We start from the raw sequence: 24,304 nt of genomic DNA, 5'->3' as shown, positions 1-24,304 counted from the left end.
TAATAATACTTATTATTATTTAAATACTTTTAGTATTTTTTTAATTATATTAAAAATGTAAAATAACTAATTTACATATGACAATTTATGATAATTTTGTACAAAATTTTAAAACTTTACAAAATACTATACAATTATTATTAAAGGTGCTGTATGTGAGTTTTTGACAAAAGCATTTGATTCTAAAGCATATAAATACCATAATATGTTTGCAGATATATAAGAAACATGCTATAAACATGAGTAAACATTCTTGTTTATCTAAAAAACAATACTGAAGTCAGATATTCTGCTTTGAAAATGTGCGTTACGTGCCGGAACGTCTGTCTTTGTTTTAGTCATTTAACTCACCTACTGCCACTTTAGCCAATTATATTTCAGCACCCCGGGATGCCATGGTATACTTCATTCAGCATATTTCATTCAGTCAGTCAGGAAAGCTCTTAAAACATGCGTCCGTGACGGAAATGCAACCTCTGGTGGACAGTAGCAGACTCCAAAATGAGATGCAGATTCAGAGTTCCTCATGAGGTGGTTATTAATAAACAAATAGTATAAATGTTACGAGCGTAAACATTAGGTGTCCAGGTTACATTGTAACCCTGTGTCCTAACAAAACACTACATGATGAGATTTGCAGTGATTGGGCCGTTTAAACCAGGCGACACACGACAGAAACTGAAATACAGCTATTCAGCAGCACAGAATAGTGCACTCACTGCACTCCAAAGAAATGGTAAGATTTATAATCTAATTAATACATATTAAACCTCTTCAACACGATTAAATGTAGATGCTGAATCACTGATATGTGTTGGTTTGCACTGAGCCACAGTTCTGAAACTCAATTTCAGACGGTTTATTTTATTTTCCAGATCTGAGATGAACTGCTGCTGCTGCTGCTGCTTTCAGTAGTACGGCAATAAATGTCATGTAAAATGCCATTCAGACTCACATTATTAGCATTTAACACTGAATACAGCTCATGAGCTGTACCTGAGCTGATCATTGTCAGCTTTCTGTTGTTCAGCTGTGAGAAACAGAAGCTGTTTCTAATATATCAATTCAAGGTGTTGATTAGGACAAACACTCCTTTTAATATGGAAAATTTTCCTTTTATCGGGTGCACTTGCTGTTATTTAGAAACTATTAGAAACTTAGCGTTAAATCAGTCTTAAATCAGTCTTTATGCTCGATAGTCAGGCACACTACTGTTGGTGTCGTCAATCTGGCAACCTGCGCTTGCGTTTATTTTGATCCAGGAGCGCAATACCTAGTTCCACCACTGGGTGTCAAGCTTACACACAGCACCTTTGAAAAATACTAGACAAAATTACAATCAATTATTTTAATTCATAAAGTAGCTCTATTAATTCAAAATAAACATAATTAAACTACCAAACGTTAAATTTATTATAATTGTGAAAGCATACAAAATTAATAGCATCATATATATCTTTTTATTTATATATATTTCCAAATCAGTTCGTATTGTTTGTATCCTGGAGCATGAAAACACCCTGAATCAGCATTAGGTGTTCAGTCTTCACGCAGACGTCACCTGTTTCTTCAAAAACTCACCCTGGTTTCATGAAGACGCGTCCAAAGTGTATTTGAGCATGGAGGTCGATATCAAGTACCTGTTTCAGGTAATCCTGCCAAAACAAACAATGAAACACATCCTTACAAACACATTCTCATAAACACTGTACAGTCAACAGACAGATGTATAATCGCAACCCAGGCTGATTCTGAAAACGTAGTCCAGCGGACATTTCTGGAGACTGTGAAATACGTCCCGGGAGGTACGTATTTGTGCAGTTTTTGTTTTTCGCGAATCCGCGAGAGGCCGCTGTGCGCGCTTTTTCGTATCTCGAACGTCTCTCGCGAGTGCCGTTCGCGCCCGTGCTGTTCTCGTGTCAACCCACCAGAGGCCGCTGTCTGACTGACCAAATGATTGACTGCGCGACCGGCCAATCGGCTGACCCACCCTCCTCCTTCCCTGAACCCAACCAGTTTTACCGATTGACCCGCCCGCCCGCTCACTTCCCTAAACCCGAGCAACAATTTAAAAAAAGCCGTCTAGAAAAAGAAAAGTCCTCCTCTGTTTTTTTTTTGTTTTTTTTTACCACGTTTTCGGATTTCACCTGAAATGAACTCGTTCACTTTATTTATTAACCCGGAAGCCTTTGTCAACTTCTCCTCTCTGCATCTAAAGTCCGCCGACGCACATGATGAGCTGACCGGACAAACTGACTGCAGCGGAAAGCCCTCCAGACGGTGGTAAGAGGTCAGCTGGCAAGCGCGAAAGGGAATGGCGTCACACCGCCCCGTAGCGTTCGCTTAAAAAAATTAAATGCAGCCATACGTACCTCCCAGCATGTATTTCACAGTCACCAGAAACCTCCGCTGGACTACCTTTTCAGAATGAGCTTGGGTTGTATAATCATGATTAGACGCCTCATTTGTTTAAGTCATTCTAGAGTCCAGCCACTAGATGTCACTTTAAAGCAGTGATTATTAATTCAACTTAAAATCTGTATTTCAAAGATTTTGATGTATTTTTTAATGTATATTTACATGACTGATTTCATTTGTTTGATTCCAGTTACTTATTTAAAATATAAATAGCTTAAATCGGTCACATACTGTAGGGAAATATTTTTGAATATATTTTTACATTTATTCAAAACAAAAAAATGCAAATATATGCAAATATTTCTTCTATAAAAATTGCAAATTTCGCAATATTTATATATAACGTTTAAAAATGTATTTAATAAAAATTAAAAAATATATAATTGCTTGGGAAAATACAATAATTCCTAACATTGGAGGAGCATCTTTATTTAATGTTTAAATCTTTAAAGAGCATCACCTTTCAGAATTATCCATTTAGCTTGCATTTAAATATCTTTATGTGGCAACATTTTAATTTTGAAACATTTATTTTAATATGCAAGCATTAATATCAGGTTTTCATGAAAAAAGAGACTCCTCCTCCTCCTCCCGTTCAGTAAATCCCTGTCTTCATAGTTAATAAGCATGCTGACATCATACCTTGCAATGAGATAAACCCTAAAAAAGCATCTTTGGGAACAAGTTTTAAGACAAAGCTCTAAGCTAATTTTTTTTAAATGCTATTTAGGAGAAATCTCAATAGCAAGGTGAAATGTTTTGTGGATACAGGTCCAGAATTGCGAGATTTAAAGGGCACCTATTGTGCAAAAATCACTTTTATAAGGGGTTAAACCAAGTGTGCCGCAAGCCTGCGTTTAAGTGAAGGTCTCGGCCGTTAGATCGCCCCCTGGGGGCTGGCTGCAGTACAAGTCATAAAGCCCACCTCCTCCATGTTAATGAAAGAGACTTGAGCCCAAATAAAAAAAAAATTATTACACTTGCAATAAAATGTCCCGAAAGATGATTAAGGCACTGGTTATTGTGCTGAAATAGGTGCAGATCTTTATTTGTGTATACAGTTTGTTTTTAGCAGTAATTTAATGCTGGGCGTGTCATCATGATTGACAGCTGTGATTGACAGTTTCTTAAAGCAGCGCGTCTGAGCTTCGGCAGGAGACTGAAGTGTTATTATTTGATTTCTGTGTTATTTTACCATGACAAAATGAGTTCAGCAGTAAACTATAGTTTCTGACATACATGATCCTGGTGGAACACTGTTTATTCGCTAAGTTCAGGGCTTTTTTCGGGCTTCATTAGTTTGCTGATACACGCCTAACCACCCAGATAGCAAAACACAGTTCCGGCTAGTTTCTCGCCTGCCGGAGACTTATCTCTTAGAGCTCAGACTGACTACCTCTGCTGGACCTACTCCGGATGCCTGGACTCACTACCCGATTCCAGCCCGAGTCAATCGAGCCAGATGCAGCGGCCGAGCGAGCCGGCGCTGCCGCATACGAGGCGGAATCAGCCCGCGACGCCGCGAGTAGGTTATGCGCTGCGGCCCGGAGCTGGCGCGATTGAATATATAAAACCCTCATATTTGTTAACGTTATTACATCCATTTGTGTTGATATGACAGCAAACACATGCTGAGAAGTTCGGGGGGCGTGGTTGATTTTACATAAAGCGTTTGGTTGAAAGCTCGACTCCGCTCATTTTCGCGGCTCCTCCTCTGGCTCCATCAGACAGTCCTTCTGCGCATGTCAAGGCTCCAATTTCAGCAGTCTTTTGCGACAGTTTGTGCCCGTCAAGCAGGCGTTTTGCCCTCAAGGCGTTCAATGGGAAAAAGGGCTGTCGCGTCGTCCATATTTTTTACAGTCATTGGGTTAAACACAGTTGTGTGGGAATATAACCAGCATCTAATGGTCAAATTTAATTCATTCTATCTTTTATAATCACACTTGATGAAAACAGTCTGAGAAAAAAGCAGAAACACTTTGATTGACATTCTCCCTTTGCATGTGTCATCAGAGGGGGAAAGCTCCGCCCATCAGTGACCATCTCTCCCTCATTTGTATAAGTTAGTCTTGAATTTGAATCTGCCACTATGCTGACACACAGGCGTTTGTAGCTCCGCCTTTTTTATAAAGAGCACAATCTCATTTCAACTTAAAGTGACAGTCACCAAAAAGCCTCAAAGCCTAAACAGGTCAGTTTCAGAGAGTTATAAAGCAGTATTTGTGGAGTATTTTGAGATGACACACACACACACACACACACACACACACACTTTAAGGACATCAAAGACTTACAATAGGGTCTCCAATAATTTCCAAGGAAAACAAAAACAATCATACATGTAAAGCTAAATATGAATAGTGTATAAAATTGGTCTCACCTTCTCGCCCATGGACACGCCCCCTGAGGTGATGATGACATCAGCGCGATTGATGCCCTCATTCAGAGCATTCAGCAGGTCATCAGGACTGCAGGGCAGGCACAAAACAAATTTTTGCCACTATGCTGACATAGACATGTGTAGCCCCGCCCTCTTTTGAAAAAACCTCATTTGCATTTAAAGCAACAGTAACCAAATTGCTACAATTCATATTAAAGCCTAAAAGGGGCAGTCTCAAAGAGTTTTAAAACATTTGTGGGGGATTTAGAGCTGAATCTCCGTGTATAAGGTTAATTTTGCACCCGTTCTTTGGTCTTTATGTGTGTAAGCTTACTTGTCTCCTACGATGCCCAGGTTGATGGTGGGGTAGCCATGCTCCTGTATGGTGGCCAGCAGTGTGGAGCGGTTCGAGTCTCTGATCTTACCGGGATGTAAATCATCCTCCGGGTTTAGCAGCTGGAAACAACAACATTTACTGATCAGAAACTGCTTATATTGTCACTTTTCCATTCATTTAACAATGTTGTAACGGTAAAACTTTGCAATAAGGTTGTATTAATAAGGGATGAAGTACATTCAGGAGGTTCTTATCACAGAATAAAGCCCAACATGATTATCAGCAACCCAATGCAAAGCAGAGCACTGTTGTGTAAGACTGAAGGAATTTATTTCATGAAAACAACCGCTTGGACGTACTTTATCCTGCTTATTACACGCCTACTTGTCAAAAAAAATGTCAAAAGTAGACACAAAACATTGTACTTGTAAACTGTTACAAGTTTATTCGTTTTTTTAATTAAATGCAAAACTGTCAGAAACAGCTGAAGGAGTATACACTAACCTGCGCATTATTCAGACACAAGATGGCGCCAAACAGTGAAAAACACAAAGCTGACAGAAAAAAGCAACAGCTGATGAAGTATACACTAACCTAAGCACAGTTCAGGCACAAGATGGTGCTAAATCGTCAAAAATACAAAGCTTACAGAAACGAAAACAGCTGGAGTACACACTAACTTGCGCAATATTCAGACACAAGATGGCGCCAAACAGTCAAAAACACAAAGCTGACAGAAACGAAAACAGCTGATGGAGTATACACTAACCTGCGCATTATTCAGACACAAGATGGCGCCAAACAGTCAAAAACGCAAAGCTGACAGAAACGAAAACAGCTGATGGAGTATACACTAACCTGCGCATTATTCAGACACAAGATGGCGCCAAACAGTGAAAAACACAAAGCTGACAGAAAAAAGCAACAGCTGATGAAGTATACACTAACCTAAGCACAGTTCAGGCACAAGATGGCGCTAAATCGTCAAAAATACAAAGCTTACAGAAACGAAAACAGCTGGAGTACACACTAACTTGCGCAATATTCAGACACAAGATGGCGCCAAACAGTCAAAAACACAAAGCTGACAGAAACGAAAACAGCTGATGGAGTATACACTAACCTGCGCATTATTCAGACACAAGATGGCGCCAAACAGTCAAAAACGCAAAAGCTGACAGAAACCAAAACAGGTGATGGAGTATACACTAACCTGCGCATTATTCAGACACAAAATGGCACCTAACAATCAAAAACACAAAGCTGACAGAAACAAAAACAGCTGATGGAGTATACACTAACCTGCACATTAATCAGACACAAGATGGCGCCAAACAGTCAAAAAAAAAGCTGACAGAAACGAAAACAGCTGATGGAGTATACACTAACCTGCGCATTATTCAGACACAAGATGGCGCCAAACAGTCAAAAACCGTGGCGTCACAGACAAGCAGATACATATGAGTGTGTATGTGAGTATATGGACGTGAATGTATTCACTGACAGTCAAGGTGATTCAATGTTTCTGGATGAGTTTGTTCTTCAGTGGTTGTTATCTGGGAATAACACCTTGAAATATCGTCTTCTTTTCTTGTATTACACTTCAAACAAATTGATGCTTAAGTATATTTTACTGATTATATTTGAATTACATCACATCAACGCTGTAAAAGGAACTGTATTAAATTGAAAACTGTTTCATTGGAAGTTTATCAGCAGGGGAAATACAGTAGCTGTCCATATACCCTATTATTGTGAAGAGCGTTATAGACCTTATTCTACAATGCGGAAGTGTGCTCGTTATTGCGATTGTTTTAGAACTTCCGATTCAGTTGCCTATGGAAATGACTAGGAATAATGAATGGCAGAAAACGGTCAAACTACTTGCTCTCCAAAAAAATGTTTGCATGATTTTTTCAGACAAAGCAGAATAATAAAATAAGAAAATATCAGTATGTAACATCAATAAGCGTAACGAGCTGTTAACATCTAAAAACAAAAGGAAGTGAATTAGAGCGGAAGTCTCGAGCCAAAGAGATTCAAACGGCTGTGCCCGCTCGTACTCGAATAATAAGGTGAACAGAAATAAACCTGAATTGAGCTGAATTGAATATAGTGTTTGTTGTGTATTGACCTCATTGCCTGTAGACATGACAGCGATGACGGGAAACTTCTGCACCTCCACCTCAGTGACCCCGACGGTGGCCAGCAGACCGATCTCTGATGGGCCCATATGAGTGCCTTTGGCCAGCACACACTCACCACGCTTAATGTCATGACCGATGGGCCTGCAGGACACACACACACACACACACACACACACACACACACACACACACAGAAACTGTCAGACTCAGCTGACACTCAAACAACGCAGACATACACACATACTTGCACATGCACACACACACATGCGTGCAAATGCACACATACAAACACACACACACATACACGCACATGCACACACACAGAAACGCACATATAGACCCAAGCGTACACGTGTACGTGCACACAGTGTACACTCTAACGTGCACATATGCACACACTCACTGTGCGCGCACACACACACACACACACACACACACACACACACACACACACACACACACACACACACACTCATCTGACACAAACAGCACTGACATACTTGCACACGTACACATATACACACATGCACATACCCATGCAAGCACACACACATTCACAATGAGACACATTGACACACACACAATCAATTGCACACATGCAGACAATTAGTGTGCGCACGCACTCACACACACACACACACACACATACACTCAAGTGCACACATGCAGACACTCTAGTGCGTGCACACACACACACAAACACGCACATTCAAGTATGTGCAGACACACACACACACACACAGTACTCAAGCAAGAACACACACACACAGAGACACTGACACATGCGCGCACACACACACATACACACACACACACACACTCAAGTGCACATGTACACTCACTTGAGTGCATGCACACACGCACTCGCACACCTACGCACGCACACGCACACACACACACACACACACACACGTACACTCACTCGAGTGCACGCACACAAACACGAACCCACGCACGCACACACACACACACACACACACTTAAGTGCACACATGTACACTCACTCGATTGGACACACACACACACACACACACACACACACACACACACACACACGTTAGCAATGAGACTCATTGACACACACATAATCAATTGCACACATACAGACAATTAGTGCGTGCACACACACACACGCACACACAGACACACTCAAGGGCACACATGCAGACACTAATGCGTGCACACACACACACACACACACACACAGTACTCAAGCACGCACACACACACACACACACACACGATAAGAGACACTGACGCACACGCACACACATACACACACACACTCAAGTTCACATGTACACTCACTCGAGTGCACGCACACACACACACACACACACACACAAACACACACACACACACACTCATGTGCACATGTACACTCACTGGAGTGCACGCACACACACACACACGCACACGTACGCACGCTTGCACACACACACTCAAGTGCACATGTACACTCACTCGAGTGCACGCACACACACACACACACACACACTCATGTGCACATGTACACTCACTTAAGTGCATGCACACACGCACACGCACGCACACGCACACATACGCACGCACACACATACTCAAGTGCACACATGTACACACACTTGAGTGCACACACACACGCATGCGCAAACAAACTCACACACTCAAGTGTACACATGCACACACTCTAGTGCTCACACACACACACACACCTGATGTCTTGTCCTGGACGGGCCTGCACCAGAATGCGCACCTCCAGCTCTTCTGTGCCCTGAGGAGTGGAGCAGCAGTGGACGGTTAATGAACACATGATGAGCAGGAGACTCACAGAGACACAGTGAACATGTGAACAGGTGCATCATCATTACGTCCTCAGACTCGCGCAGGAGCTCAGTGTCCTCCACTTGCACCACAGCATCAGCGCCGCAGGGAATCGGAGCACCAGTCGTCACCCGCATCACCTGGCCGGGCATCACGGTGTGTGTGGGCTGAAAACACACACATGGGTCACTAACACACACTTCTGAAGGAGCATTTCTCACATCAGCGCTCAGTTCTGATAGGTGTTCTCACCTGCTCCCCGGCCTGAGACTCGCCGATAATAAATCTGTCCCCGGGACCGTCAGCCGCTGTCAGGACACACGCACACACACACGCACACACACACACACACACACACACACACACACACACACACACACACACATTAGCAGAACACTGCTTTCCAGATGACACATAGAGGAGGTTTAACCCCTTAATTGCCCCCCCCCCCCCCCTTTGAACATAGACCTGAAATTAGTTTGATCTTAAATGTGTGCACACTAATGAAGTGTTTGTGTTTGAGATGTTTGTGTGTAATTTGTGTGAGTGAGCGTTTACATTTTAAGTTGTAACCTGTTTTCTTGTAGGGCGGCGCGGTGGCTCAGTGGTTAGCACTGTCATCTCACAGCAAGAAGGTGGCTGGTTTGAGCCCCGGCTAGGCCAATTGGCATTTCTGTGTGGAGTTTGCATGTTCTCCCCGTGTTGGCGTGGGTTTCCTTCGGGTGCTTGGGTTTCCCTCACAGTCCAAACACATGCTCTATAGGGGAACTGATGAACTGAATTGGCTGTAGTGTATGAGTGTGTGCAGCGGCGCTTGCAGCCGTACAGCCAACACAATCTCACGGCAATTCGTAACCTTTTAATTTAGTGGCTAATTCGTATGATTTCGTACGATCTAATTCGTACAATTTAGTACGATTTGCTCATCCCCCAATGACAGTTGGGTTTAGGGGTGGGGTTAGGTGCCACGCCTCCTTTTTAAAATCGTACAATTCGTATGAATTAGCTACTAAACTGGCAAAATGTAAAATACTTAAGTTTTCTCGTCAGATCAGGCTGGTACAGCTGTAGGCGCTGTGCGAACCTACCATGAGAGGGCGGGAATTAATGCCGCTTTTTTGAAAATGTATTTATTACATAATTTAAGTGGATTATTAAACAGTATACACTACGATATAGTGATGAAGCAAGAAAGAATGAGAACAAATAAAAGTGTGCGTTAGTGTGTTTTAAAGTGTGTATGTATACTGTAAAAAAAAATCGTAAAAATGAAAGGTCAAATGACTGGCAGCTACGGCTTAGTGGCGGTTCTAAAGGGAGGCCGTTGCCCCCGTGTCAACAAGCTTGGCCCCCCTCAGGCCCCCCTAAATTTGGACACGTATTTGTGTGTCTAAACGCCACGGAGAAGTGAGATCAGTCATCGGTGGCGCGTGCTCTCGATGTCGCACGCACTCGCTCTGCCTGCTTTCGCGTGCTTTTTTGTCAGTTACGGTGCTGCACGCATCATTTTGCCGCATTGACACAGGTAATAAGATTCAACTTCAGTCATGTTCATGTTGTGAAAAACTATCAAAATGTCGACTGTTATTAGACTTCTGTTTTCAATAGCGATTTTAACACTTTTAATAGAGGAAGTCCTCGGCTATGCAGAGGCTATTATTAATCAGAGATTGAGTGTAAGTTAAATAGTTTTACGGTAGGAAATGCATTCTTGAACTTACAAACAGTCGGCAAGCGGAGAACAGATGAAACACAGTGATCCAGTTTAATTTTCAGTCACTCTCATGTAAAAGTCATATTCAACTCGTTTAGTTTTGCCTTCATTCGTTTTTTGATTTCAGTCGTGACATAAAGCACGAATCTTTAAAGGGTCACGAAACACCAAAACACATTTTTTGAGCTGTTGACAGTCGTATATGTGTCCCACACTGCTAAAAACACTATTAGGACACATATATTTCACTAAAAAGTGTAAATTGGTTGTTTTTGCGTTATTTCAAGCAAATTCGTACTTTCTGTTTGAAACAAATTTTTGAAGCTGCGTCACGGTCATGACATAATAGCGTGTATTCCAGCGTGCAGACTGGGCGTCTGTGTCAGAGTGAGTCTTATTACGTCTTACAGTGTTGCATTAATGCATGAGTAAGGCTTGGTTCAAACCAATCAGCGCGCTCTATTGTGCAACTTCATTAATATTCATTACTGTCACAGTGTTTAGACGACAGAGACGCCACGTTGTGTTGGCAAAACAAGCGTGAAGTGTTGCTTTTATAGTTTGCTGCAGTTAAGTTTCGTTTTCATTTTCTCTCTGTGAGAGCTCATCTGGAGTCACGAGTGGATTAACAGTGTACGCGACGCTCGACAACAATAACTTACGTGTCTAAGGAGGATTATTGTTTACCTGAGAGCTGTTCTCATCTGCAAACGCTGAGATCCGGATTCGCTTGTAGTGTCCTCTTAATAGTTGCTGGTGATTGTCGTGTCTCTACAGATTTGGTAAGTGAGCGACCAGCGCTCTTTGTTTATTCAGTTTGTTCGTATCGAACTAACTATTGCACCGAGTGTAAACATGTTAGCACCACAACCAAACTTTAACCTCGTGTAGGATTTTCACCGCATTTTGTGACTGGAATGTGAGTGACTGGAATGTGAGTAGCACAATCGCCTCACAGCAAGAAGGTCGCTGGTTCGAGCCCCGGCTGGGTCAGTTGGCATTTCTGTGTGGAGTTTGCATGTTCTCCCCGTGTTGGCGTGGGTTTCCTCCGGGTGCTCCGGTTTCCACAGTCCAAACACATGTGCTATAGGGGAATCGGGTAAGCTAAATTGTCTGTGGTGTATGGGTGTTTCCCAGTGATGGGTTGCAGCTGGTGCCTAAAACATGCTGGATAAATTGGCAGCCCCAGATTAATAAAAGGACTAAGCTGAAATGAAAATGAATGTTTATGAAGACTGCAGAGTGATGCATAAAATAGTGACTTTAAGTAGTATAATTAAGCAGTTTGTGATGTATGTTAAAGTGTACCCCCTAAAAGTACAAGTGGCCCCTGCCCGGCCCCCCGAGTTACTCTGGTCTAGAACCGCCACTGCTACGGCTGCCAAACAAAAACCATAAAATTACGGTAACATTTCTTTGTTGAAATAAAGTGAAAAAATAACAAATCTACAGATACTTTCATTCAAATGTTTACAGTAAAACACTGTTATTTTACAGACTTTTCCTAGATTATAATGACCCAATCTGTTTAAAAAATAAAATAGATAAAATCCGCTCACATGAGGTTATCAACTATGATAACAAAGAACGCAAAATCTCCACATCTGCCTCACCTCTGACAGCGTACCCGTCTTTAACAGAGGCAGGGAATGGAGGCAGGTTGTCTTTGGCATAAACGTCCTGAGCCAGAACTCGACCCATGCCGTCTGCAACAACGCACATGCACACACAAACACACACAAGTAGGGTTAATCATATATCAATCATATATATGTAGTCAATCTGCAGTTGTACAATATAATTGACTTTTTCCAATGCTGATATTTCCACTGTTCTGCTTTGTTTTGAATGCAGGTGTGTGTTGTTTCACCTCTGTAGTTGATGATCTCAGTGCCCAGAACCGCAGTCATTTCCAGCACAGTGATGAAGGCTTTGTCCATAGAGGTGAGAGGAAATGGAGACATGCGGTGCCTCCGAGCCACTTTGGTGATGTCCACCGCACTATGACCTACAGCACACACAAACACATGTGCAAACACGTACACACAAATATTCGCTTCTATCTTATTTACAGTGGGTATGGATTCAGTATTCAGATGAACAAATGCATATTTTTTTCTTTATTTGGGATCAAATTAATATAATGAGGAGAGATGACGAGCCAGCATCTAAAATGCTCTTAATATGAATATTTTTATAGATTTGTTTTATTTTATTTCTGCATTATTTTTGTTTTTATTTGGATATTTATTTTTAATTATTAGAACCAGGGCTTTACATTAACACCCGCCAACCCGCCAAATGCGGGTAGATTTCAGCTCTGGCGAGTTAGACAGACAATCCCACTAGCAGGCCCGGGTTAAGAACTCAGGGGCCCCTGGGCACATTGTCTTGTAAGGCCCCCTACCTGGCCGCACCCCTATAGTTGAATTTAAAAAATAAGAGTAATATAATATTTTTTAAATAAAATTAATCTATAATTTGTTGCCCACATATTTAAATAAATGATATAGTACATATGTATTTATAGTCTACAAAGATTTAATTTATTTTTCAAAGTATTGAATAAAAATACTAATAAAACTATATATATATATATATATATATATATATATATATATATATATATATATATATATATATAAATATATATATATATATATATATATATATATATATATATATATATATTTTTTTTTTTTTTTTTTTTTTAAGGGTATTTTAATGTATTGCTTTTACAAACTCATAAAGCATATTATTGGCATGGCATATAACGCACAATGCTTCTGCAATCCAGTTCTATGAATCTGAGTTCTATGAATCTGAGTCTTTCATAATACAAACACTGATTTACTGTCTCTCTCCTCCTCTCCCTGTATTTTCTCTACTCTTCTCGTGATGAAGACTTGATTATAAACCTAAAAGTATCCGAAATCACACACACTATACCTCTTCTCTCCCGTCTCTCTCCTCTTCTGGGCCTTTCTCTCTCTCTCTCCCTCTCTCTCTCCTTTTCTGTCTGTCTCCAGTCCGCGCTGCGCTGCCGTTAGCCTCCTCCGCCTGGTTAATGCTAGCTACTCATCATTTAAAGTTACCATAACGTCTTCTTCTGTACCCACCAGGCCCGGATTGGCTAATCGGGAGGACCGGGAGAATTCCCGGTGGGCCGGTCCGTTTTTTGGCCGCGAGGGCCGGTGTCCCTAGCTCCAGAATCTGTTGCTCTCAGCAATCACACTTTTTAAATTTATTTATTTACTTGATCACAGCCTTTTTATTCATTATTATTATATATATATAAAACTCAGTTGTGTCATCATCCATAAAACAGCTGTTGTGGTCGAGCGGATAGTACGCTAGGTTAAGACGCCGCAGACCTGGGTTCGAATCTCGTTAGAGAAATTTAGTGTTTTCATTTTTATTGATAAGACATATAATACTGTTAGGATTGTTGAACATTTGAAGTTCTAAAGCAGCTGTTTTCTCAAAAAAAAAAAAAAAAAAAGACATGATAGTGTCATTAGAAACTGATATGGAAATATATATTTATTTATTTGCTTATTTTAATATAGTCTGTCGTGAACTGAGGTGGGCCGGTCTGAGGCTTGAAACTCCAGAGCTGAAAAGGAGTCCCACTCCGGCCCTGGTACCCACATTCTCCTGATCATGGGTCTGTTCAAAGATGATGTGTATGGAAAATGCCTCAATAAAGATGCCTCCTCTCCTCTTTCTCTCGCGTTTGCTAAATCCACTTGTCCACTCATTTTTGATCCATGACAGATATAACATTACACTACAGTCCGCTCAGTTTTTTTTTTTTCTAAAGTCTGCTCAGTTTAGTGCGGGTTATTACAAAACTGACGTTTCCGCGCTTGACCAATTACAGCATTCTGTTTAGTAAACGAAAAAAAAGGCAGTTTAAATATAATAATAATATTAATATGTGATCGCGATTTTTTGCTCATAGGAAATACAGTTGTCTGAGCAATGTAGTTTTTTGCAGAGAGGGAGGCACCTATGATTAGGCTAAAGTAAACATTAGTAAATACCCACGAGACACTTGTGACTTTATATCACATTTGCATTATTTTAAAAAAATGTTTCCTTCCTGTTAAAAATAAATATATTTCCAATCTGATATGTAATGTAAAAAGTAGCACGAGTTCAGCTGATGGTGGATTCGAACCGAGTTTATGATTAATCTCGTCAAAAGATGATGCTGTGCGCCTTACAAGGTGCACCACTACGGCTGTAAAGATTAACTGCTCTTTACTCTTCTTGTCTCTATCAATCAGGCATCGATGGGCGTAAACCCTGAATTGCTTATTCCAACTAGATGCGCTATTTGCAATTAGCCAAAGAAGACACTCCGAAATTGTCTTTTTTTTCTCCCCCCTCGCAGGGGCCCCTAGTGCGCACGGGCCCCTGGGCCTGTGCCCATAAGGCCCATTGGTTAATCCGGCCCTGCCCACTAGCCACTTTGGCTGGTTGAAAATAATTTTTAAATTGTAGTTTTCCTAAAAGCAAGGTTTGACAATATAGGATGACCCAATATGCGTGCAAATGTGATCTTAGAATCGAGAAGTAAAATAATTGTGATCACGCGAGCAGAAGAAAGCAAGTGAATACCGAATGAGAGAATGATCATCGCTCGCGCTAACAGCTGATGTGATGTGCGCGACTTCTTAAAACGCGTGCTCGCGACTGCTTAACGCGTGCGCGCTCCCGAATCGTGAAGCAACCGTGTCTGGAACAGGTTCTGGAAACGCAACCGTCATCGTTTCTCTTTCAAATAAACTAGACAAAAAGTGATGAACCTGCATCCACAGTCCTGATGCTTCTAAGAGCTCAAAATGTGTATTTTTGTAAGCAGCACCGGTTGCTTTCACTTTGAACAGATTATTAAATTGCCTAAAATTAACCGCGTGCATGTGATCATCCTTTCATTATCACACATGGCATGTTTCACCTGCTTTCATTTACTCATAGATATATACATTAGATGTCGCCTGGCCTATTATTGTCTATTGGACGGAATGCGTCAATAGCGCCGCCATCTTGCTACAGGGTAGCGCTCCTTTGAAATGAATGCGGGACCAAGGTACAGTGAAGGACTTCGGCCATCCAAAGCCAGAGATATACACATATATCTATGATCGGGAGTTTTCCTGGATGTTAGTATGCAATTTTGTTTTTATAATTACGAAAATTTTAATTTTACATCACTTTTCTACATTGATGGATCAGTGACCGCACTGCCATTCCTGACAAAAAGCTTGTGTTTGTGTGTACAGAAATGTACTATTCACCCTCCCTGTTAAACTTGATCTAATCCGTGTCCTGAACACACCTCCTCTCCTGCTTTCACTTCTCATACTGACGGAGGGAGCGATTCGTTTGTGAATGAATCCCCCGAACGACTCTTTCACTAACGTTAGCCGACAATAATACAAGTTTCTGGCAGCGCAGCATCTCGTTGTCATATTTCTTTTGCATTGTTTGCTGATTTTATTCAACAAAACTAGCATAAGCCGAGTGTTTCGTGCGAGTTGGAGCTGCTTTGCCTTATGGTGAATGCAGTAAGTGACTGTATTATCATCAATAACGTGACCTGATTAGCACAAAAGTTCAAAACATACAAAAACAGAAAAAAAAAACTTAATATTACCAATGAAATGTTCTGCCTTTGTGCTTTGTTTTCTTTGTTTGCTCGTTACTACACCCGTAGACAGCGCTAAAGTCCCGCATCTTCACGTAATAACACTGTCTTGACTAGTGCGGTTGAATGACACTTGTGCTGGGAGCACTGTACCAATGTGGCGGCGCTATTGACGCATGCTCAGGGTCCCTATGCGATATCTAGTGTATATATCTATGTCATTTACTTACGGTTTTATTTGCTTTCATTTTTGTTAAAATAGTTTAATTATCTTTTTTTTTTACAATATTGCTTTAATGGGAGATGAACTCTCCATTTATGTGCAATCAACTCCGAGAGATCTTTAGCCACGACAGATTACCGTGCATATTTTTGATACATGACAATAGCTATTTTTTAAAAGTCAATTGCTTTTCTTTCTTTTTTAAGAAATGTTTTGTTAAATAGAAAGTATAGTATATAGCTATATTTTACTTGTTTTAACACATAAAAAATTTGTGCCTAAGAAATAATTATTGTTTAGTGTGGTTATAGGAATAAATTTGGTAAATCGTTAATTTTGCGCTCTAAAAGAGTCGTGTGAAATAAAAACTAATTGCAATATTACACTATGAAACCTTGACCCATTTGCTCATGCTCACTGAGCAAGCTCATACTCGACACACAAAAAGTGAAATGAATGAGGACACATGTGGACTTAACGCAAAATTTAAATAAATTACTTTTAGCATTTTAAAGTCAAATTTATGCATATAAAATATTATATTTTCCCAACAACAAAATTGTGGCTAGTGAAAATGCAGAGTAGTAACAATGGAAAACTACTAGCCACAGTGGCCGGTGATTAAAAAAGTTAATGTTAAGCCCTGATTAGAAGTATATATAATGAGGGGAAATGAAGAGATATGCATATTTTTATAGATTTGTTTTATTTTATTTTTGCATATGTTCAATTTTATTTTAAGAGTTCACACTTGGCTGATGATCTATCAAAAGCTTGTTTGGCATGCTGTCCCGGGAGAGAGCCCCGAGCTCAAGGGATCCTCGAGCCCGGGGTTTCCTCCCGTTGGCAGAGCTAGAGAGGGGAGCCTGAGCTCGGTGGATCTCAGAACTCCCCGGCTCCAGTAGCTAAGGGAACAAGGGAAAAGGGGTTAGACAAGTGCTTGAATGTTATGCATGTTGTGTATCTTTTGATGGTGGGAGGAAACCGGAGAACCCGGGGAAAACCCACGCAGACACAGGGGAACAAACAAACTCCTCATAGAAACGCCCACCGCCCTGGCGGGACCAGGGCCGGCAGTGTTCTTGCTGTGGGGGTCACAGTGCTAACCACTGGGCCGATTAGATGTAAAGGAGGAGAATAGGGGAGGAAGGGGGGTGTTCTTCCAAACGAAAATAAAATGGACTGAAAACTGCGGTTATTCATAGTAGCTTAGGGCTCATATGATTAAAACATAATGATTAGCTAATACGAGACCGGCTGTTTATAACATAATGCGCATTGTCCTTTAAAATGCAAAAAAAGAAAAGAAAAAACATTATTATACACCACAGTAGCCTGTAGCCTATAAAAAGGCCGCAAATATTTTTAAATGCATGAAAAGTCAAGCGCATATCTTAGCCTTGAGTTTGTTCACACTCTATGTGTGTATGTATTAACATAAATGCTGTATTTTAATATAGCTAATTTTGACTAATTAGTTTTAACTGACAGCCTTTTCTTCTTTTTCCGCGGTTATGCGGCATTATGTTTTACACGCATATGCAGGGTGACTGAATATGAAATTAAAATACAAAACATACTGAGCCATTAAGTAAAAAACAAAACAAAACAACAGTTATACTTTAAAGCAGAACATTGACGTTTTGAAACAAAAAAACGGAACTGAAACTAAATTATTAAAAATAAACCTGCCAGACTTAATTTATGTCCTATTTTCATTATTCATTTATTTTCATTATTCGTTTATTATTATTTACTATAATTGAAACATAAAATTAGATAAAATATAATCAACAACGAAAATATAAATAAAAACGTAAATTAAAAACATAAATGAAAATGTCTTGTCTTAGTCCTATCAAAATAGCAAACACTACATTTCTCCAAAAAGAAATTACATAGGATTTTCCCCAACATATCTCCCATTTGTGATAAGTGCAAATCAGAAGAAGCTGATTTAGCTCATAGTTATGTATTCTGTTATAAAATACAGGGATTCTGGAATGAGGTCTTTAAAGTGCTTTCAGATGTTCTTGACCAACATATAGATCCTGACCCAATGCTTATTATATTAGGACATTCTGATTATACATATTCATTGAGCAGTCCACAACAGAAATTCCTTGCATATTGTTTGATTACAGCCAAAAAGCTGCTATTATTGTATTGGAAAAATGTTAATCCTCCAACTGCCAAACTATGGCTTGAAGAATTGACATCTACTCTGCACCTGGAACGAACCAGATTTATTTTAAAAGGCAACATTGGACAATTTCAGAAAATTTGGGGCCCTTTCTTTTATTACTTCATGGGGAATTCTTCCCCCCAAAGCAATGTATTGTAACTAAAAGTTGTTTTGATTATCACTGTAGTGTATACTTTTGTGTTTTTTTGTTTGTTTGTTTGTTTGTTTGTTTTGTTTTTGTAAATGTATGCATATCAGAAAACTAATCCTGTGATTATTGTAAGTTTATTCAACGACCAAATAAAAAAACTTATTTGACAAAAAAAAAAAAAAAAAAATAGCAAACACTGAACATCTCTCTATATTTAGGCTAAAAGACTGCTTTATTTATTTATTTATTTAAGACTACTTATTTGTACTGAATGTTTGTGCTTTCATTCTAGTTGTCTTTTATTTCTTCAATTCTATTTTCCAAAACGAATCCTCTTTGCACTTAAAAAGTTTACAATAAACCAGGTAAACAAATTTTAAATGTAAGTTGAGGTGATCGCAAGTTCACAACTGTGAGGTGATGTGCTCCACCGGCAGGATAATCTGTGAGCTGCGTCCCAAATGGCACACTATACACTATGCACTCATGCACTACAGTATGTACTCATGCACTTACACACTCAACAGGATAGTATATGTATGTAGTGTCGTCCCAAATGGCACACTAATGTATTTTTACTAAGCGAAAATTCAAACCGTTTCCCTGATGACGTTTGACGGTCGCCAAATCAGTGAAATAAACGACCGAATTATCAAATAATACCTGCCGTGAGTATAACCGCATTCACCATCGGGAGGCGCTATAATCACTCTCGTAGGAGAATTTTGCTTTCACCATCCAAAATAAATAAAGTTATTCAACATGTGCGCCCGATAGCTCCGCCCCTTCCGCTACGTAAGCAAACCTGCGGTCGTTGAGTGCGTGAAGTGTCCATCATTACACACTTTACTTTACAGGCTGAATGAGTGCATCATCCGGGTAATTAAAGTGCACTTATTATTTTGAGAGTTTTCAATGTGAACACACTACTTACACTATTTATACTACAAAATGGCGTAAAATAGTGCATAAGTGTGCGATTTGGGACGCAGCTTATATTATTTTGCTGTTTTTCATATGCGCACGTTTAAGATTTGAGATAATACCATTGCCATGATAGTCAAAGAAATCAAAACATTATTTTCACCCCAACGCAATTTAATCGGGCACTGAAGGCTAATAACTTAATTCTTATATTTGCTTTTTGAAGCCTATGACTTCTCACCATGTATCTTTTCTACAGCATACAGTATAGTGTAAGAGCATGTCTATTACCAGAAAAACTAAATTAAAATGATATTTTAATTGAACACATCACATCACATACAGTAAGCTACGCCTACAGAACAGTCTGTTTAGCATTGTGAAAAGGCAAAGCTGAATATCTGTGGTTAAAGTGCCACCCAGCGGTCAAATGCTGCTGGCGCATCAATTACCGCCGTCGCCGCGGTATGAATGGCGGCAAAAGGAACACATTGAAGTAGTAACATCTGTAAACTTCACTTATTAAAATGTGTAATATAATTGGAGAAACCAGCATCTGAAATGCTCTATTTATGTATATTTTTATAGATTTAGTTTTATTTTCTTATTATTTTTGGTTTTATTTCGATATTTATTTTTAATTATTTTGATTTTTAATATAATGAGGGAGAATAAAGAGAAGCCAGCATCTAAAATGCTCTAAATATGTATATTTTTGTTGTAAATTCTGAACTTTTTCACACAATTTTTAAAAAATATATGTACTTTTATATATATATAAACTGCTGTAAATATGTATATTTATTTTTTTTCACTTTTTTGTTTCACTATTTTAATAGATTTGTTTTGTTTTTTACTCATTGTTTTGTTTTTATTTGGATTGTATTTTTATAAATAAATTAGTTTCTCTTTGTTATATTGCAGTCATTTGCTAAAATCATTTAAGTTCATTTGTTTTCCTCTTGGATGTACACACAGCACCCCACACTGACAGAACATCACAGAAGTGTGGACATTTATGCAGATTTATTAAAAAAGACAAACTGAATTCTCACAAGCTCCTCAGTATTCAGAGCCTTTGCTGTGACACTCCTATCTTTAACTCTGCTGTCCATTTCTTCTGATCATCCTTGAGATTCTTCTACGTCTTTATTTTAGTTCACCAGCTGTGTTTGATTATACTGACTGGACTTGATTAGGAAAGCCACACACCTGTCTATATAAGAGCTTACAGCTCTCAATGCATGTCAGAGCAGATGTCAATCATGAGGTCAAAGGAACTGCCTGAAGGTTCCTAGAAGCACAGTGGCCTCCATAATCCTTTAACAGAAGATGTTTGGAACGACCAGAACCCTCCTAGAGCCGAGGGAAAAAGAGGGACAAAAGCCTTGATGAGAGAGGCGAAGAAGAACCAAAGATCACTGCGGCTGAGCTCCAGAGATGCAGTCAGGAGATGGAAGAAAGTTGTAGAAAGTGGCAAATTGGCATGAATGCCCGCATGGAGTTTGCTAAAAAAAACAACAACACCTGAAGAACTGATGAGAAATAAGATTATCTGGTCTGATGAGACCAAGATTGAGCTATTTAGCCTTAAATCTAAGTGGTATGTGAGGAGAAAATTCCAATACAGTCCCAACAGTGAAGCATGGTGGAGGCAGCATCATGTTGTTGGGGTGTTCATGTTGTGGCGGCTGCAGGGACAGGACGACTGTGAACGTGGATGAATGTGGCTCAGTACAGGGATATCCTGGATGAAAACCTTTTCTGCAGTGCTCCGGACCTCAGACTGAATGTTCACCTTCCAAGACAATGACCCTTAGCGCACAGCTAAAATAATGAAGGTATCATGGCTTCACTACAACTCTGTGACTGTTCTTGAATGGCACAGCCAGAGCCCTGACATAAACCCAATTGAGCATATTTGGAGAGACCTAAAATGGCTGTCCACCAATGTTTACCATCCAACCTGACAGAACTGGAGAGGATCTGCAAGGAGGAATGGCAGAGGATCCCCAAATCCAGGAGTGCAAAACCTGTTGCATCTTTCCAAAACAGACTCACAGCTATTATGTCAAAAGGGTGCTTCACTACATACTGAGTAAAGAGTTTGAATACTATAGAGCATGTGATATTTATGTTTTTTTTTAAAAAGAAATCTGCATAAATGTCCACAATTCTGTGTTTTTCTGTCAGTATGGGCTGCTGTGTGGACATTAATGAGGAAAAAATGAACAAATGATTTTAGCAATTGTTGGAAAATAACAAAGAGTGAAAAATTTAAGGCGGTCTGAATACTTTCCGTACACTACACACACATATATATATATATGGTATGTTCTGTAGATAGATTAGCATAAGGGGGCTAATCATTTTGACCTTAAAATGGGTTTTAAAAAAGTAAAAACTGCTTTTATTCTAGCCTAAATAAAACAAGCAAGACTTTCTCCAGAAGAAACAATATTATCAGACATACTGTGAAAATTTCCAGAATCTGTTGAACATCATTTGGGAAATATTTAAAAAGAAAAAACTTCAAAGGGGGGCTAATAATTTTGACTGACTTGAGATATATATATATATATATATATATATATTTATACAACAGTTCTGTCTGGTTCTCGAATCTGATTGGCTGATAGCCATGTGATATTCTGCAATATCAGAACTGCTACAGTCTCTTTACTCTTTGTGTATTACTCCGCCCACATACAGCCAGCAAATAGCACACACTACAGATCTATATATATATATATATATATATATATACATATAATGCAAAAGTAAAATAAAACTAATCTACATATCTCTTAATTTTTCCTCATTATATTAAAAAGTTATAATAAATCATTATTAATAATTTATTTATAAAAATAAAAGCAAATTGAAACAAACAAGTGAAACAAGTGAAAAAATAAATATACATATTTACAGCAGTTTATATATAATAGTACATATAATTTTTTTTTTTAAATGTGCAAAAAAGTTCTGAATTTACAACAAAAATATATACATATTTAGAGCATTTTAGATGCTGGCTTCTATTCATTCTGCCTCATTATATTAAAAATTAAAATAATTGAAAATAAATATCCAAATAAAACCAAAATAATAAGAAAATAAACATAACTTTATAAAAAAAATATACATAAATAGAGCATTTTAGATGCTGGTTTCTCCAATTATATTACACATTTTAATAAATAACATGTGCAGAAATAAAAAAAACAAATCTATAAAAATATTCATATCTCTTCATTTCCCCTCATTATATATAATTCTAATAATTAAGAATAAATATCCAAATAAAAACAAAAATAATGCAGAAATAAAATAAAACAAATCTATAAAAATATTCATATTAAGAGCATTTTAGATGCTGGCTCATCATTTCTCCTCATTATATTAATTTGATCAAAAATAAAGAAAAACTATGCATTTGTTCTTGTGACGATCATCTAATACTAACAAATATTATAAAACAATGGCACATTTTTCAGGTTTGACCACATAAAGACAGTCATATTGCATAATCACATGCAGTAAAAGCCCAAAAAGTCATTGCAAAAGGACTTTCTCGTAAAGGACAGAAAAGGAAACCTACTTGCTCGTAAGATGTTTTCTTTGCTGCTGCATCGAGACTGCACCTGATGAAAGAAAAGAAGGAAAAATATTTATTATTTATTTATATATATTAATATTTAACTCTGCTGTGTTCGCATGGAGCTTTCAAGAGATGTTAGCTACGAAACCCACAAAAAACAATAGGCAACGCTGAGAGTTCTGGGATGTGATGAGGAGAAACAGACACGCCAGTGATCAAAAGCAGAAATTGTGAAAAAATATTATCAAAAAAATATTATCATTAAAAATATCATCATTAAAATATTATCATTAAAAATATCATCATTAAAATATTATTATTAAAAATATCATCATTAAAATATTATTATTAAAAATATCATCATTAAAATATTATCATTAAAAATATCATCATTAAAATATAATTAAAATATTATCATTAAAAATATCATCATTAAAATATTATCATTAAAAATATCATCATTAAAATATTATCATTAAAAATTGCTATTTTCTTTTTTGATACTATTATAAAATACATTTTATTGCTGTCACACAAAGCTGGATTTTCAGCATCATTACTCCAGCCTTCAGCAAATCATTTCTGATTATTATAAAAATAAATAAATAAATTAAATAAATGAATAAATAATCAATAAAAATAAATAAATAAATAAATAAATAAATAAATAAATATTTAATATATGTTTTCCTTTTGATAATATTATTAACTGTATTTTATTCCTTTGATGTAAAGCTGGAATTCAGCATCATTACTCCAGTCTTC

At 38.5% G+C, this 24,304-nt stretch overlaps 1 protein-coding gene across 28 annotated transcripts in view; it reads right to left on the bottom strand.

Annotated features, from left to right (window-relative positions):
* The window catches only part of gphnb (gephyrin b), a 150,642-nt gene that overhangs the window by 4,366 nt on the left and 121,972 nt on the right, over window positions 1–24,304 (bottom strand). For all 28 annotated transcript variants that reach the window (XM_073932012.1, XM_073932013.1, XM_073932014.1 and 25 more), the window contains 10 exon segments: window positions 23,540–23,582; window positions 12,670–12,807; window positions 12,413–12,505; window positions 9,338–9,393; window positions 9,133–9,252; window positions 8,977–9,035; window positions 7,270–7,423; window positions 5,133–5,254; window positions 4,799–4,886; window positions 1,582–1,655 (listed from right to left, as the gene is read on the bottom strand). In XM_073932012.1, coding sequence (XP_073788113.1) covers window positions 1,582–1,655; window positions 4,799–4,886; window positions 5,133–5,254; window positions 7,270–7,423; window positions 8,977–9,035; window positions 9,133–9,252; window positions 9,338–9,393; window positions 12,413–12,505; window positions 12,670–12,807; window positions 23,540–23,582 — 947 coding nt within the window.

The sequence above is a fragment of the Danio rerio genome, chromosome 20 (assembly GCF_049306965.1).
Source record: "Danio rerio strain Tuebingen ecotype United States chromosome 20, GRCz12tu, whole genome shotgun sequence".
NCBI classification, from domain to species: domain Eukaryota; kingdom Metazoa; phylum Chordata; class Actinopteri; order Cypriniformes; family Danionidae; genus Danio; species Danio rerio.
This window is presented reverse-complemented; position numbering and strand designations above follow the sequence as displayed.